The sequence below is a fragment of the Alosa alosa genome, chromosome 8, assembly GCF_017589495.1.
Source record: "Alosa alosa isolate M-15738 ecotype Scorff River chromosome 8, AALO_Geno_1.1, whole genome shotgun sequence".
Taxonomy (NCBI): Eukaryota; Metazoa; Chordata; class Actinopteri; order Clupeiformes; family Clupeidae; genus Alosa; species Alosa alosa.
In genome coordinates this window covers 31,554,480-31,571,192 of record NC_063196.1, presented here as the reverse complement: position 1 = coordinate 31,571,192, position 16,713 = coordinate 31,554,480, and the positions used below count along the sequence as shown (strand labels likewise).

Below are 16,713 nucleotides of genomic sequence, written 5' to 3'. Positions count from 1 at the left end.
GCAAACTGTATCCCACTGAATCCCTGCACACAGCTTTGTACTTTGTACAAACACCAGTACAAAGAGCCTTTTAAATTCAAGTATTACTTCAAAAACCAGATCTGCAGTGTCACTTAGGTAAAAGCAAGTCCATATTAAATTCTTGAAAAAAAAAAGAGATGAGTCTTAAAGTGAAACAGGGAATGCATTTATTTCATAAGGTTAGAGATCACAATTAGAAAAGACTGTGAAAAGGCAGAATCAAGGATGATTGTGAAAGACGAGTGGGTTTACAGTGCATATCACAAGCCCCTTCAGTTACTGCACCCCATAAGCTAACCCAGTAGAATCGACAGCAGTCACACCTTCAGTGCTCAAGTCACATACAAGTCCTTCACTCGGGATCTCGGCTGCCGTTTGTCTAGTACACAAGAGGACAGATAGGGATGTGCCCACAGCTAGGCTGGAGAGACACTGGGTCACGACACTGAGCTGCCAAACCCCTTTAACGCACAGCGGCATTAGTCTGCCAGCTTTCCGCATTACACTTTGGGTAAGAGTAGCCACGACCTGACCCGAGAGTCGATTCACCAAACGAGTGAAAGGAATAACGCAGGAAACAGAAAGGTTACTGCAAACCCAAGCAGTCACAATCAGCCTTACCTGAGGACACTAGTTCCAGTCTGAGGAAGGAGCGAGAGGAAGGTCATGAAGTATCTCTTAGCTATCGTTCCCTCGGGAGCACTCTTTACAGCACATACAAAAGAACTTTGGAGTCTTACAGGGAACATAGTGAAAAGCCCACACCCTTAAATCACGAAAATACATTTGTACAATTCTATAGAAACATGACATTTTTGCATGTGTCATACTCGTATATAAAATATTTATGGATGCACTGTATGCAATTGCATTTGGATGAAATGCATAATAATATTTAAGTTTGGGATTGGGAGTACACTGTGATGTTTGTAGTGACATGCACCATTCACACACAAAAAAACACACTGCATTTTTTTTTGCAAATGACCGATCATAGGTCAGTGACAGCACATTGACATGTACACACATTTGGTCTAACAAGGTGTGTTACTGCATACACCAAATCACCCACATCACTGTTGATTGGTTTTACATTAAGGAATGGTATTTTTTCACATATATCCATGATGGATTTTACATGTCACATTATTTTGAATGCGGTCCATAAGAAGATGCATGTGCTTTGCTTGCAGATAAAAGACCACAGTGCATTTCAGTGTAGAGATCCTGTTTGCCAGAACTCAGTGCAAAGAGGACTTGGGTGCTTCTAGGAGAAGTTTAGAAAAAGGTCACTAAAAAAATCCCATCTAAGATGTTCTTGCTCATTCGCCTGTTGCTATTATTAGACCTGTCATCATGGGAAAGGAGATATGCCGAAGCCTTGTACATTCAGTTCGGGGTGAAGCCTTAAAGAAGCCGCTACTCAGAATAGTTTGGGGACCGTTGGTACAAAAGATGCTCAGAAAAATATATAGTCTTGTATTTTTTTTTAATGACGCTAAACCCTGTTGGGATATCTCTCTATGTGTAATCTCTTCAGAGGTCATTGTTCAAATGTACAAGAAAAAACGAGAATCGGAATCCATTGCTTGTTCAGTGCATTATTGTAATCATTAATATTATTAATAATCATCGTCGTCCTTATTATTATTAACTGCTTAACAGAATATGTGCAAAATTTGAACGAAACATACAGTATATGTTTACGCAGTAAGGCCAAAGCAGTGGAGGAAGCAGACGGGAGGTTCACAGGTCAACGAGCACTACTTCAACCGTTGGAGTCAGATGCACACACACTGCACAGGCTAAAGCCAGAAAGTGCTGCGGTAGAGAATGGAATGCTTATCGTGTCTACACCTATGAAACTCACGGCCCTTAGTTCAGAGCCGTTACTGCGCTACGCTTCAGACATAAATGCGAACATGTAAACAGCTTATCGGTAAGCGAGTCCAGTTAAAACGTCTGCTGGAGACGAGCTGCAGACTGTATTCAGATGCAGAGGGTTGCCGTGAGAGTGGGACGAGGGGGATGCTGTAATATTGCGTTTCTACTTGAGGAGGTTAAGAGCCGCTAAAACGGCCGACCTCCAGCAACTACCCTGTCGTGACTAGTCGTTAAGGCCTCGTAGTTCAAAGTCGTAGACGTACTGAGGAGCGCGTCACGTTTGCATGACAAGACGGAAATAATCAGCAAGTACGTCTCTGCATCCGTTTCACTGCAAAATGAAATTAACGAAATGATGCAAACAGAACGCTGAAAAGACCAACAACATTAAAAACACGTACAGTAAATTAACCAAAAAACAAACAAACAAAAAAAACAACAAAAAAAAACAGTCCTTTCTTGACTGGGAATGCCCACCAGTCAAACCATTATTTATTTCTGAATCCTGGCTATGTTAGAAACGGCATTCTTCCCTTTGATCTAGCAAGAGACCTTTATGTGTGCGTGTCTGTCTGTATGATGTTTGTGTGTGACTGTTGTGTACTGTATATGTATATAGCTATATACTTATATAGCATATATACAATATACATATACATAAGTGTATTGTATATATAGGTGTGTGTTTATCTTGCAGGCATAGCTCTACTTGAGCATGCTCTGCAGCATGGCGGTGGCATAGGTGGGTCTTGCTTGCCGACTCTCAATGGCGCTCCGTAGATACTGGATGCCTCCACAGCGTTCCCAGATCTCCTCAAACTGCCGCGCCAGGATCTCTGCTCCGCGCTTCCGTGTCAGACCTGTCTCCTCTAAACTGAGCTCACACATCTCCATGTCGTCTTTACCTGGGAGAGTGGAGCAGGAGGAGGAGTGGAGGTGGAACGAAGGGGGCGGGGCCAGAGGGGGAGAGATGGAGAGAGAAAGAAACGTAGTTAATAGAGGCACTTTTATCTATATTAATCTAGAGATCCTCTTAGAAGATGAGAAGCAATCCTTCTCAATAAAAATATTAAATGTAGGCCTACAGCTCTGGAAAAAATAAAGAGACCTCTGTACATTTTTCTGATGTCACCCTATGGTTGTTGAGTGACATTCAAATGAGTTGACAGTCAAATTTGCAGTGGTCTCTTAATTTTGAATATGACCTTACTTTTTTCCAGAGCTGTATCTATTTTTTTAACAAACATGGTATGCATTTGTATCAGTGGGTTGTGCCAGCCAGGCACCAAGACACACACACACACACACACAGAATAAATGCAAAGACACATACACTGACTTGCATATAAATGGTACAATTATGGACACACACACACACACACAGAGAATAAATGCATAGACACATACACTGACTTGCATATACAGTAAATGCTACAATTATGGACACACACACACACACACAGAGAATAAATGCATAGACACATACACTGACTTGCATATACAGTAAATGCTACAATTATGGACACACACACGCACATACAGTACACAAACACACTCACCTGCCACCAACAGAATAGGATGCTTGTCCGGGTGCAGCTCCATCTGTCGGGCGATCCAGGGGCCGTCGAAGTGGGCGTACCACCAGCCCTTCTTCTTGCCCTGCATATCCTTGTACTGCTCGCCCGGTCGGATGAAGGGGATACGGAAGTAGCGCTGCTGGCGGTTCATGGCGATCTCATGCTGCCGCGCCGGGATTGGTGGAGCAGGGTTCTGCTGGGCTGAGGGCAGGACAAGCCAGGAGATGGCGTCACATTGGAAGATCTCCACACCAGAGCCTCAGGGTTATTAAGGGTTAATGCCCACTGTAGGTCAAGTTCCCATACTCTGGCTGCTTGAGATTCAAATTCAGATGTGCATACTCTGATACTGACATGGAATACAGTCAGGCTCCTATAGAGACGGGAGATGGCAGATGGATGATGCACATACTGCAAATGTATCCATCCATGATCTGTAAACTATAGCAGATTGTAATGGGCTATAAGCGTCCAATTTCGGGGGAGCTTTTATGCCTTTAATCTGACAGGACTGTGGAGAGACTGACAGGCAGTGAGTGGGAGCGAGAGATGGGGGAGGGGTAGGGAAATGACCTGGGTTGGACTCAAATCCCTATAAGGTACGGGACTGTAGTCAGTTGAGCCATATCACCTCCGACATGAATACAAATGACTAGATCTGCTGCCAGACAGGTGTTAAAGTCCAGGTTGCCTGGCTGTTCTTAACACCATGCTGATTGAAGATCTGGCACACGAATGTCTGGCAGCGAGACATGAAATTCGGCAGAAAGCCTTATTAATTTTAAGTGTATTCACTGTGGCGATGTGAAGCCAGTTTTTTTTCTTTTTTTTTTAACGTGGCTGAGATCAGGTATGCGTGTCTGGTAGAGGATGAAGAAATTCAAACATCCAGTACTGTGCAAAGGTCTCAGGCACCTTACATGTACATGTTTTGGTTCAGCAATACTATAATGACCATATTGTTCATTTATCACTTTCTTAATTAGAATATGACCAGAGAACACAGAAAATATGTTCACCATATTTAGGCCTTTTAAAAATACACATAAAATGTCAATTTCATCCTTTAGTCTCAAGTTTCCATTAGATTTGTTGTTTTAACAGTGTTATAATCAATCACCCAAGGGGGAAGCTGTTGATGGAGCTTTCTTTCTCCACCCCTGTCTGGCCTGCCAGAAGCTGCTGGTAGATACAGCTACAATGGGGGTCTCGACATCAGATGCTTACTTGACTGTGGCTCACCCTAAAACTGTCGCTGCGGTGTCAAGAGTATTTTGGCAGGGCGCAAAGTGGAGGAGCCATCTGAAAAGTTCTGTACTGAAAAGTAATCTCCAGTGACCCTCTTCATTGTATTCCCAGGTGGTAATACAGTGTCAGCTTGCCTAATTAAGGTTCTTTGAATAGAAATGGCCATTCTTATTCCACTTTAGGTGAGCAATATACTCTTGTGGGACAGCAGATGTAAATTAGCCGAAGGCCAAGTCTGGTGCAATGCATCAAATGGTTACATGTATGTTTTAATTTCACACTGTCCCTTACAAATAAAATTCAATTGAATTGAATTCCAGCTGTAGCTTTTCAATGAGATCTTTGATCTGTCAAAGTGTCGTCCTCTCCTTCCCACTTCTGATACCAATGTGTCCGAGACAGAACCAGTGCCAGTACCAACCGGCTCCAGCTTCCACCTTGCGAGATTGGTCATTATAACACTGCAAAAACAACCAATCACATGGATGCAAAAGACCTAAACCAGAAATGCACATTTGTTTTCTTTTATTGTTTTTGTTTTGTTATATTCCCTCTATCTTCTGGTTGATCTATCTATCTATCTATCTATCTATCTATCTATCTATCTATCTATCTATCTATCTATCTATCTATCTATCTATCTATCCATCCATCCTAATAAAATACATGAGAAATATATGGTCATCATAACATTGCTAAAACAACAAATCTAATGGGTGTCTAACACTTTTGCCCCATACAGTACACATTTGCACCATACAGTACATATTTGCCCCATACAGTACACATTTGCCCCACATCTGAGCACAACTTCCCACCTACTCACCTGTCTTAAGCACCATAATATACAGTATAATTTAAAGCATGAGCAGGGTATGAGCAGAGTGAGTTTGTCAGGCAATGTGTTACTCATAAATAAATCTGCACAAGGAGAAGACAATACACATGGAAACAAACAAAATAAATCAATCAATAAATCAAACACCTCTATGAGGCATGTTAAGTGGAGCAAAAGATAGGAAAACACAGCTGGAAACAGCCAAGTAATGAAGCTTGATTTTACACTAGCACACCTGCAGCACACAGTAGCCAACAGAAAAGGATGAGCTTCTTCAACAGAATGATAATGGCCTTAATGCTATGGGACTCTGCTGTTAACTTCAGTGTGTCCTACACCAGCTTTGACTGGGCCTCCACCGGGTCCTGCTCCCCCTCCAGCAGTGTATGTGTGTGTGTGTGTGTGTGTGTGTGTGTTGAAATCACTTGGGCATGGCGGTCCACTAATTACCCTCCCTCAAACAATCCGGGATAGAAATTGAGCCTTGAGGACAACACCCCCCGCTCCCTTACTAACTTTGTGATCTTATAGCTCTGCGAGTGAACGTTTGAGGGGATGTTTCTCTGTGTGTGGACAGGGCTCTCAGGAGCTGAGAAATTAGTGCTGGAGGGAACATGTGGCTGGCGGAGGCTCTCTGAAGGTGGAATAATGAAACACTGACTACACATAAAATAAATGAAATGAAAACAGTAAGGGCCTATAAAGGCTTGTATTGTTCTCCTGATTCAAAGAGCCGTCCAAATGTATCCTGAGGCATAATTAAAGCTGAAAGTCCCAAAGCTTACTGGCCTCTTTACCCAGTAATCACAACAACTCTGTATCCAAAGTAAACATCAGAGAACTCAGAAAATGCAAATTGTGCTACTAGCCCTGATACTTGAAACTACTTGAATTTATTTAAACGATGCATCCATCAATCATTCATTCAAATGTGTTAATGACTGCAACATTCAATGATTCAAATGTGTTAATGACTGATTTGTGTCCTTCTATCCTACAACTACAATCGACTTTTCAGCGACTGAAGTCCATTACCGTGGTGTCCCGGGTTGACACTGTCAATTTCCCTGGCTGGCAAGTCCATTGTGTCCATCTCAACTTTATTTAAAAGACTGACCATTATCTTTTTTCTCTCTTTTGACCAAGAAGAGAAGAGGAGAAAGAAGAGCGCAGTGAACAATCAGATCTGCCTCATGAAAGCCTTAAGCAAAGTCTGTCTTGCTTTGTGCTTTGGCAGAAAATCAATTACCATTTCTTTTTTTTCTAGGCAGTAGTCAGAGATATACATCTGCCTTGCTTTTTAGAATTGTTATGTCTATGCTCCCACCATTGTTATGTCTACACTCTCTGTAGTCCAAAAATAAACTGGGGCTTCATTGCTAGATGGATAAAATGTATGCCTGTCAGTGATTGCTGATCAAGTGGATGAAAGGCATTCACCTAAGGAATGTACTGTAGGTGTGCAGCAAGTCTAAGTGTGTTTGAGGCATCAAGCCAGCTGGAATGAAGAAACTGTCACCTGCTAGCCTGATACTAACCTAAGAAATGGATTCCTTTCCTTCATTTCATATCTCACACACTAGAACTGTAAACACAGTGCAAGGTAAGGGGTGCATTCCGATCATTCAGGTTCTCCACTTCAAAACATTCTCTGTATATAGTATATATACTCTTTTGATCCTGTGAGGGAAATTTGGTCTCTGCATTTATCCCAATCCATGAATTAGTGAAACACACTCAGCACACAGTGAACACACAGTGAGGTGAAGCACACACTAATCCCGGCGCAGTGAGCTGCTTGCTACAACAGCGGCGCTCGGGGAGCAGTGAGGAGTTAAGTGCCTTGCTCAAGGGCACTTCAGCCGTGCCTACTGGTCGAGGTTCGAACCGGCAACCCTCCGGTTACAAGTCCGGTACTAACCAGTGGGCCACGGCTGCCCCATGCACAGCCCCTGACAGCACCAAAAGAAAATTCAGGAGTAAGTGTATATGCCAGAACCAGACAGCTTTGTAAGAAAAAAGAGCTCCCCACCACAGTCCATGGTTAATGCCAGAGCTGAGCACTGCTGTTAGTGGTGTCACATTATCCAGAGAGACTTACATGCTTTTTTCGCAAGATGCACATGACCTGAAAATTAATGCAATATTTTATACAAAAATGAAGTGAACACAGCAATCAACTTCAGACTTGGATCAGACTTGCAAAATTACAACCATAAAACAGACATTTCAATGATGAGATGTTCAAAGATGTATGGGCAAAAGTTATACCAAGAATTATATTCAGGACATAAAAAAAGAAAAAGAAGACATCTGTGGGTGGAAATAGAAGAGAGTAAAGAGAGAAATAACCTTTAAAAAAGATTGACAGGGTGAATATTTTCAGGGCTCCGTCATACAATATATAATATATAATGGACATTACCGAGTTAATGACCCTATTAGCATATCCCTCCTCCCCAAAGCATGCCCTGCTCTTCACACATGAAGGCGGCCATTACTGACAGATGCACAGATCCCATTTGCAGCCCACCCCCTTTGTTCAACGTGTGTAGACACATACATCATGGAGGATATTGGCATGCTCTGCCAGGCATGCCACTGCTTCTTCACCTTGGTGAAGAGAAGATGTATGTGGTCTTTTGTTAAGTTGACACTTAAAGTAGGAATCACAATAAATTGTTTTATTATGATTGTTATTATTATTTTTATTTTTTGTACTTCTGAGTCTCTGTTGCCATGGCAACTTGGGTCTCAAGAAATTGAAATAATGTAGCCTGGCAGTGAACTTTTTTTTTTTTTTGTTGATAAAATTATTACTGTATTGTGCATCAGACAGAGGACAGGAAAAAGGTAGAATGAGACAGTTAATGGTTGGAACAAACTCCCCCGGTCTGATCAGGGAGGGGTTTAATGGTCAAGTGTCCAAATTGGCAGCTCTCTCTCCTATTCTTTGTGACAGTTGCCTCCCGGAGCCAGACAGACATCGTAAACATTACCGTACAAAACTGTAATATTGAGGACCCAAACTAACAGCTTGTCAAAACCAGAGAATGTGCTCAAAATTCCAATGTGCTTCTACCTTTTTTTGGCTCTCAATCTGACACAGACTTGTCTTGCCTTGCCTTACAACAGTTGTAAAACTGACTTGAACATATTCAGGCCAGCACGGCTATCCAATCAAATTGGCATAAACAATTCAAAATCATATTTGAAGATATTGAGAAGCATGAATCCAACACACCAATCCAGCACAGAATATTACCTGGCTCTACAAAGGAAACATAAATTGGCTGGTCTCACTGTTAGTGATTCAAAGATAAAACGGATCTGAGAAAGGCACTTACAATTAATCAAGGTAGCCTAACTCAAACAACAGGGGAGTTAGAGGCCGAAGTGCACCATCAACACTGATAAGTCATGACTATTTTTTACCAATTTAGCTAAACTACTATGCATTTCTGACACATTGGTACAACAGCATGACAAGCTTGCTAGTATTTTGGGAGAGGATTGCAAGCACTTGCCACTAGCCATAGCATACCTAGCCTGCAGGCCCCTCCCAACAACACCGCCCATTAGCCCTTGGTCAGTCTACTTAGACCATAGGTTCTCAAAGTGCGGCCCAGGGGCCAAAGGCGGCCCGCGGAAACATTTCTAGCGGCCCGCGATAACATCTGATAACATCTGTAAAACTGAAGAACTGTACTGTGTGCTTTGAAAAGAATGAATCTCTTTAGTGGTGCTTAGTGGCCGTCAGGTTTTCCTGTGGTGCTTTGGTAGCTGGAATTGGCCCTGAATAAGGCCTATGCTGATAAGAAGCAAGGCACACTGAGACTGTTTGTTCTAAATAAGTTTGTACTTGAAATGGACTGCAACCAGAACTGTTATATCCCACATTTGTCTGTTGAGGGTAGAGAACCCCAGGGATTGTGTGTGCATTGCAATTTTTTTAAGAGTTTCACAAGTTTTGCCAGGTTTAGCCTCAGTTATGAATTAAAATGTGTTATATGTAATAAATATAAACTGTAGAGATGCAACCTGCTCATTAAAATGATACAAATGGGAGTTTTCCAGGTTTCTTCTTCTTCTTTTTCTCCCCCCTCAGTTCAATGTTGGGTTCCTGAATTGGCCCTCAGTTCAATGTTGGGTTCCTAAATTGGCCCTCAGTTCAATGTTGGGTTCCTGAATTGGCCCTCAGTTCAATGTTGGGTTCCTGAATTGGCCCTCAGTTCAATGTTGGGTTCCTGAATTGGCCCTCAGTTCAATGTTGGGTTCCTGAATTGGCCCCTCAGTTCAATGTTGGGTTCCTGAATTGGCCCTCAGTTCAATGTTGGGTTCCTGAATTGGCCCTCAGTTCAATGTTGGGTTCCTGAATTGGCCCTCAGTTCAATGTTGGGTTCCTGAATTGGCCCTCAGTTCAATGTTGGGTTCCTGAATTGGCCCTCAGTTCAATGTTGGGTTCCTGAATTGGCCCTCAGTTCAATGTTGGGTTCCTGAATTGGCCCTCAGTTCAATGTTGGGTTTCCTGGAATTGGCCCTCAGTTCAATGTTGGGTTCCTGAATTGGCCCCTCAGTTCAATGTTGGGTTCCTAAATTGGCCCTCAGTTCAATGTTGGGTTCCCTGAATTGGCCCTCAGTTCAATGTTGGGTTCCTGAATTGGCCCTCAGTTCAATGTTGGGTTCCTGAATTGGCCCTCAGTTCAATGTTGGGTTCCTGAATTGGCCCTCACCAATCAAAACTTTGAGAACCCCTGACTTAGACCATAGGAATAAATCTCGTTATTGTGTTTGACCACACACATTTTGTTGATTTGTTCTCTACCGTTAAAATGTAATTACATTTTTGTTCAATGTATGCAGTGGTGTAGGCTACCTCTGATGATGGGTGGGGAAGCTTTATTTTTTGTTTTGTTTTATTTTTTCCCTCAATAGGAAAGTCATGTGCTCCAATGCAGCCCTTTAGCTTGGCTCATGAGACCCTTACCATAATCTGTGACGGACTTGGGAGCCCTCGGCTCAGCTTCTGCATTGCGCTTCTTGTTCTTTGATTTCCAGGCATGATATACCTTCAGACGGCGATGGAACTCTTCTCTGCAGGCAGCCAACAGCTCAATGTCTGTAGAGAATGAGAGCAGAGAGAGAGAGAGAGAGAGAGAGAGAGAGAGAGAGAGAGAGAGAGAGAGAGAGAGAGAGAGAGAGAGAGAGAGAGAGAGAGAGAGAGAGAGAGAAAGGGGGGAAGAAATACAGAGAGAGAATGTTGGCCCAAGAGGCAGATATGAAAAGGGCAGAGCTATTTAGAGCATAACATTAAGAAATGATGATTGGTCTGTGGCCGAAAACAACAATCGATGTAGCGATAATAGCAAGTAAAAAAAACAAAAAAAAAACAGGAAGCTATACTAAAGTCCTACTGTGTTCAAATACACACGAGAAGTGTTCCAGGGAAGAGCAGTATGAAATGAGTCTCTAAAATGAGCTGACTACTGTCTAGTTTCTCAAAGAGATAAATGCAGGGCAATTTCACAGCCCTGCCCCTGACACCATACACACTTTAGGGACACTGCTCCTGACACCATACACGCATTTTTTGTCTTGCTGGTTGCTTTTCTATTAGGACAAGAATCTGACACAATTCAAATGATAAACATGTTAAGTCAGCTCCCTAATCCCTAGTGATTCCATTCTAACATGGATGGATCCGCAAAAACTATTTTAGCATGGAGAATACTAGAGAAAGGGAAATCCACACCAGTCAGTGTGTTAGTTAGTCGAAACGTGGAAACATTGACAGCTAATTTCTTCCTCTACAATAGCCTGGAGGTTTTCCTTTTAACCTCTGTGGTGCTGTATTTCATCAGTTGTATAAATGTAATTTCACAATCAAGGGAGCTAGTCTACATTGTTGGTTTCACACATTACCACAACCGTAGGCAAAGTTTTATTTTTAAATAACAACACTGCTGTTGGGATAGGATATCCAATTCAATTACATGTAGCTGATTACATACTGTATATCATGGTCTCCTACTAAGTAAAGCTCAGTAAGGCTGAGCATAATAAATTCTATTTCAATCTTAGACGATTATATTTTAAAAAGTTTTTACTAATAGGAGAAGACTGTTCCGGGCAAAGCAGAGCTACAGAGCCCATGGTGAAGTCAAGACACTGAATATTTCATCCCTTGATATTGCTGCTTCACAAAAATGAACTCTGCAGGATATTTAAATTGAGTCAGTCAACCTTCAGAAGATGGCAAACCTTAGCTGCAATCACACCATCTAAAATGACCCGTGCTGTAGACTGGAAACTATATGTGTGCATGTGGATTATTGATCTGAGAATAAAATTCAATGAATTGCATAACATTTTCCTGAAAATTAATTAAAAAAAAAAACTAAAACCAAATTGAGTATTAAATTAAATTGATTTAGAAAAAAAGTTTACAAGTTTAGAAAAATCAAAAGAATCCATAATATTCCCAGACTTGGAACCTTGGAACCAATGCTGCCTTTTGCATGACTGCTGGGTGTACTTAACAAATAGCCATCCTTGCCACCATTGACTGTGAAAGCTCAAATCACCTTCAGCTCAGGCAGATATCAAGCATCTTACCACAGGACGTGTTGATGGCGTCTCGTAGCTCAGCGTACTTCCATTTGCTCAGCTCGTACTTCTTGGTGCTGGCGGCGGCAGCCTTGTTGGCCTGCACCTGGGGACCCCTGTGATGAGGGCAAATCAAAACAAAGCCAACACAGAGCAGACGCAGACGTTTACTCAGATACATTTCATGTTGGGGGGGTCAGCATTAGACAGCATCACATATTAGTGATTTCTGAAGACAAAGGATTAGAGAAAGGAGGGTACGCATGGTTTCAGGAGAAAAGAAGTGGTTAATGAGGGAACCCGCCTTTTTGACACAAAATGAATAAACTACAGTATAACCTCAGAGATATGGATTAGACTGGAATAGATTTGCGGATACATTTCTTAAAAATCCCATAAGAATTAGACCAGTTGATGACTAAAGAGAATTTGTAGTAGTCACTTCTGACTTGTCTATAAATAAATAGTTATGGTCCCACGAGGACTGCTGAATGTGCATTTGCCAGTACTCTCATTTTAACCCTATCTGTAAACATGCCCTCACTGTTCCGCAACACAAACACACACCTTTTCCACCTTCGCCTCCTTTGGCCCTCTTAGCTCTGACCGGCCCATCCCACCTCGGTCCAGCCTGCCCACCTACTGATTGGCCACTCCCCCTGAGGCGGGGCCGGTGTGAACTCAGGGGCTTCACGTTCTCTAATCCCATTGGCTGGCCATGGCCTCCCGTGGACGGTCAGCTCTCTGCCTAGCCTACAGTAAGTGCAATAGGGTAATTCCACAGCGCTGCAGGGAGCGTGCCACACTGGTTGACCTTGAGAGGCCGGCTGGCCGAGTGGTCACATGCTGTTCGGACTCCCTCTCGCCGTCCCATGTGCCATGGGGGGGATGTGTGTGTGTGTGTGTGTGTGTGTGTGTGTGTGTGTGTGTGTGTGTGTGTGTGTGTGTGTGTGGCTTCTTGGTTGGCCGGCAGAGCCAATTATACATCAAATTCTGCTCACAGGATTAGCAGGCTCTGCATTAGCTGGCGCGGCACATGCTCTTCTGGATGTTTCCCATTCACATCCATTCCACACTATACTAAACACCGCTGTCTACAGCCAGCCCTGGAGGATCCGTACAGGAGGTGGCAGCTCTCCACCAGGAGGGAGAGAGAGGGTCAGTTAAGGCTCTTAGCCATGAAATGGAGAGTGGATTCCACACGCTTGCTCCCAGAAGAGGATTTACAGGCAGTTATTTCTTCCATTGAAAACTTGCTACGCTCATACCTTGGATTGTGGATTAAATTAAGCGGATGCTTGAATGAATATGAAAAGGTTTCACTTGCGAGACAAGTCACATGTTCCGTCTGATTGACAACTAGTCACAGATCATCTAGTCATGCAAATTCACAGCAGTTTCAATTCCAACTAAATTAAAACAAATTACAAGGAATTAATCCAAGATCAGGAAGATGAATAATAGCTTGATATTTCAAAATGATTTGTTTTCTTAGTCATTCCATTTATTGGTGATTTTCCACTGATTCTTTTAAGCCCATTCTTGCTTGAAGGTAAGTTGAATGTCACTACCCACCGAGAGAGAAGATCAGACATTTCCTTGGCCATTTCTTCCCTATAGAAAATGGTGAGCCCAGAGGACAGATTAGTCATCTTAGTGACACACTGCCAGGATTATGCTACTTCATCATCAAGATCTGCATACAGTTTGCCTTTACACCATCACTCTGCTTGTCTGGGAGTCTGAGTGTGTTTATGTGGCAAATGTGTCTCTGATGTGATGTGAATCTGAAATGAGTGTGTGTGTGAGGGAGAGAGTGCGTTTGTGTGCGTTTGTGTGTGTGTGAGTGAGTGTGTGCGTGAGTGAGTATGAGTGTAAGTGTGAGTGTGAGTGTGTGTGTGTGTGTGTGTGATGTGAATCTGAAATGACTGTGTGTGTGAGGGAGAGTGCGCGTTTGTGTGTGTGTGTGTGTGTGTGTGTGTGTGTGTTAGTGTGATTGTGTGTGTGATTGTGTGTGTGTGTGTGTGTGTGTGTGTGTGTGTGCTGAGTGTGAGTGTAAGTGTGTGTTAGTGTGTGTGTGTGTGCGTGGGTGTGTGTGTGTGTATTCTTTTTGAACTTGTGTGACTGTTTTCTGCACCGCACAAGCACTATATGCAACATGGACTTGAAACTCTCGGTTCCTGACAGCACAGCCCAACGTGCTCCATTCACACTGACACCGCAGTGCCCAACTTAGAGAGGCTGAGGATGGAGACAGCTCGTCTCTGCAGAGCAAAGCTAAAAACAAGTACGCTGCAGTCGAGCCCATTAAAAAGCCTGAGAGACAAACGGAGCCTCGTCTCCCATGGAGAATCCATAAGTTTCCCCGTAAGGCTGCGGTGTCCCTGTTCACTTAAACGCTTATTATCCGAGTGGGCCCGCTGTCAGGAGACGGTGGGCTGAACACACCCCAGCCACAGCCTACACTTCTCCCATCACTCTACGATGGGCCACAGAGCATGTTATGTGACAGAAACTGTCCGGCTAGCATGCACATTATGTTAAAATATTGGGACACAGTTTCGAGCGTCGTTCAGCCTCAATAGACAGCCTCAATCACATCTCCCACTCAGGAGACCAGGTGCTTTACTGCTATTACCTTCCCAACAAGGATGTGTGGTGTCAGACTTGGTGGTGTGTGGTACTACTTGGTGGTTTGTGGAGATGGGAATGCTCTGGTTCAGAAGTTTTGGTTACACTTTACTTGACAGCATCGACATAAGAGTGACATGACGTGTCATGAACGTGTCATAAACATTTATGACATAACGCTTCTGTTATTAAGTGACATTCGGTTTTTGTCATAACAAGTTAAGGTTAGGATTAGGATTAGGGATAGAGATAGGGTTAGGGTTAGGATTCATGTGTCATGACAGTGTCATGTCACTCTTATGTCGATACTGCCAAGTAAAGTGTTACCGAAGTTTTTGTCCATACATATGTGATGGGATCTGGCAAAACCCATCAGATGGTGAAATCAAAAATCCTTGATTTCTGCTCTGTTTCAATCCTCTCTGGTGAAATTCCACCAATTTAAGATTCTGATACTATTCTAGCAACATCGTGGATACCATCCTCGCAAAATCCTGGATGAACATAAGTTGGTGAAATTTCACCATGTGATGGGTTTCCCCAGATTCTATCACATATATCACATTTATGTATTTATTTTTGTATTCTACCATTCGTAGACAACTCTTTTCTCTGTGAATACCTGTTTCTGAATCACACCCTCTAATTCAGAAACAGCAGAGGATTTGCAGATGGCTGACTTGTACACTCTCTGAACCTGAGCCTTGCCCACTAATGCTAAAGGCTGCGGAGCTCGGGACACTGCGGCTGTGGGGGAAGGACCTACCTGTGCTCAGGTGAACTAAGTGAATAAACCACCACCAAAAGAAAAACACTACTTTGTGCAGTTGTGCTGGTGAAATGTAACGTAAACCCTTGAAATCTAGGGTTTCTCTAAAGGTGAGAACTACAGAGGAAGAAAATGTAAACACCTACATGGTCAAACTCTTGAGCTTTGGTTGTGCAGGAACACTGAAAACAGAAAGCCATCACATTAAAGAGCACCTTTCAAAAACCCACCACCATACAACACCATAATGTCAATTACCTTTCTGTTGGACTAAAGTTTTGATTGTGCATCAGTGAGATCATTGTGCCTACACATCTCTGCTGCATTTAGAACAACAATGGAGATATATTTATAAAGGACTTAAATGCTAACTCTCTGAGTCATTGTGAATCAATGGGCGGTTGATGAACAGTTTAGTTTTTCAGGTTAATGGCTGCTCGCCAGGGTTAGAGTCAGTAGGAGTGGGACTGAGACTGATTGGCAGATCACATGGGAGGGGGGGCGGGGGGCATGCATGGAGGAGGAGGGGCACAGATCATGGAAAACATGTCGGATTCAGATTGGGAGAAGGTCGGGGCGTCTAAGGGCTTACTTCACTCGCTCTGGGGATGATGGAACACTTGAGCCATTACTGAAAGAAAAAAACAAGGACAGAAAGCATAGAGTTCAGAGAAAGATGTGTGTTAGAAAGAGAGAGAGAGAGAGGGGGGGAGAGGGAGAGAGAGAGAGAGAGAGAGAGAGAGAAAAAGGCATGGACAGAAAGAGAGACAAAGAGAGAGACAGAGAGAGGGAGAAAGGGTGACAAACATTAAAAAAACAAAAAGGTTAGACAGACATCACACCTCCAAAGCTTGTAAAAACCGTGACATTAGGCTTGACAGTTCCCTGAGGCCCAGTGTTTCAGCGATGGCTGCTGTGTCTCATGTAATCCCTTTACACATCTCTATCACCTCAACTCAGACATGTCTCATCATATACGAGTGAACGTGTGAGTGGACACAGGAAACCGTGACTGTGACCACATGACAGTGTGATATGGGGGATAATGATGTTCACAGCACCCTGGCGACGAATGTGTTGGCACAGATGAATGTGTCATTCACACATCTACAGACCAGAACAGACGAGCTGACATCTGC

At 43.1% G+C, this 16,713-nt stretch overlaps 1 protein-coding gene across 1 annotated transcript in view; it reads right to left on the bottom strand.

Moving 5' to 3' along the window:
• Positions 1–165: 165 nt before the first annotated feature.
• Positions 166–16,713, bottom strand: part of myo6a (myosin VIa) — an 83,840-nt gene continuing 67,292 nt past the window's right edge. Inside the window, exons 28-34 of the mRNA XM_048250429.1 lie at positions 16,167–16,205; positions 15,721–15,756; positions 13,750–13,788; positions 12,184–12,290; positions 10,556–10,687; positions 3,465–3,683; positions 166–2,810 (exon numbers count right to left, since the gene is read on the bottom strand). Of these exons, the coding sequence (XP_048106386.1) occupies positions 2,611–2,810; positions 3,465–3,683; positions 10,556–10,687; positions 12,184–12,290; positions 13,750–13,788; positions 15,721–15,756; positions 16,167–16,205 (772 nt within the window). The 3' untranslated portion in view covers positions 166–2,610. The remainder of the gene's footprint in view (positions 2,811–3,464; positions 3,684–10,555; positions 10,688–12,183; positions 12,291–13,749; positions 13,789–15,720; positions 15,757–16,166; positions 16,206–16,713) is intronic.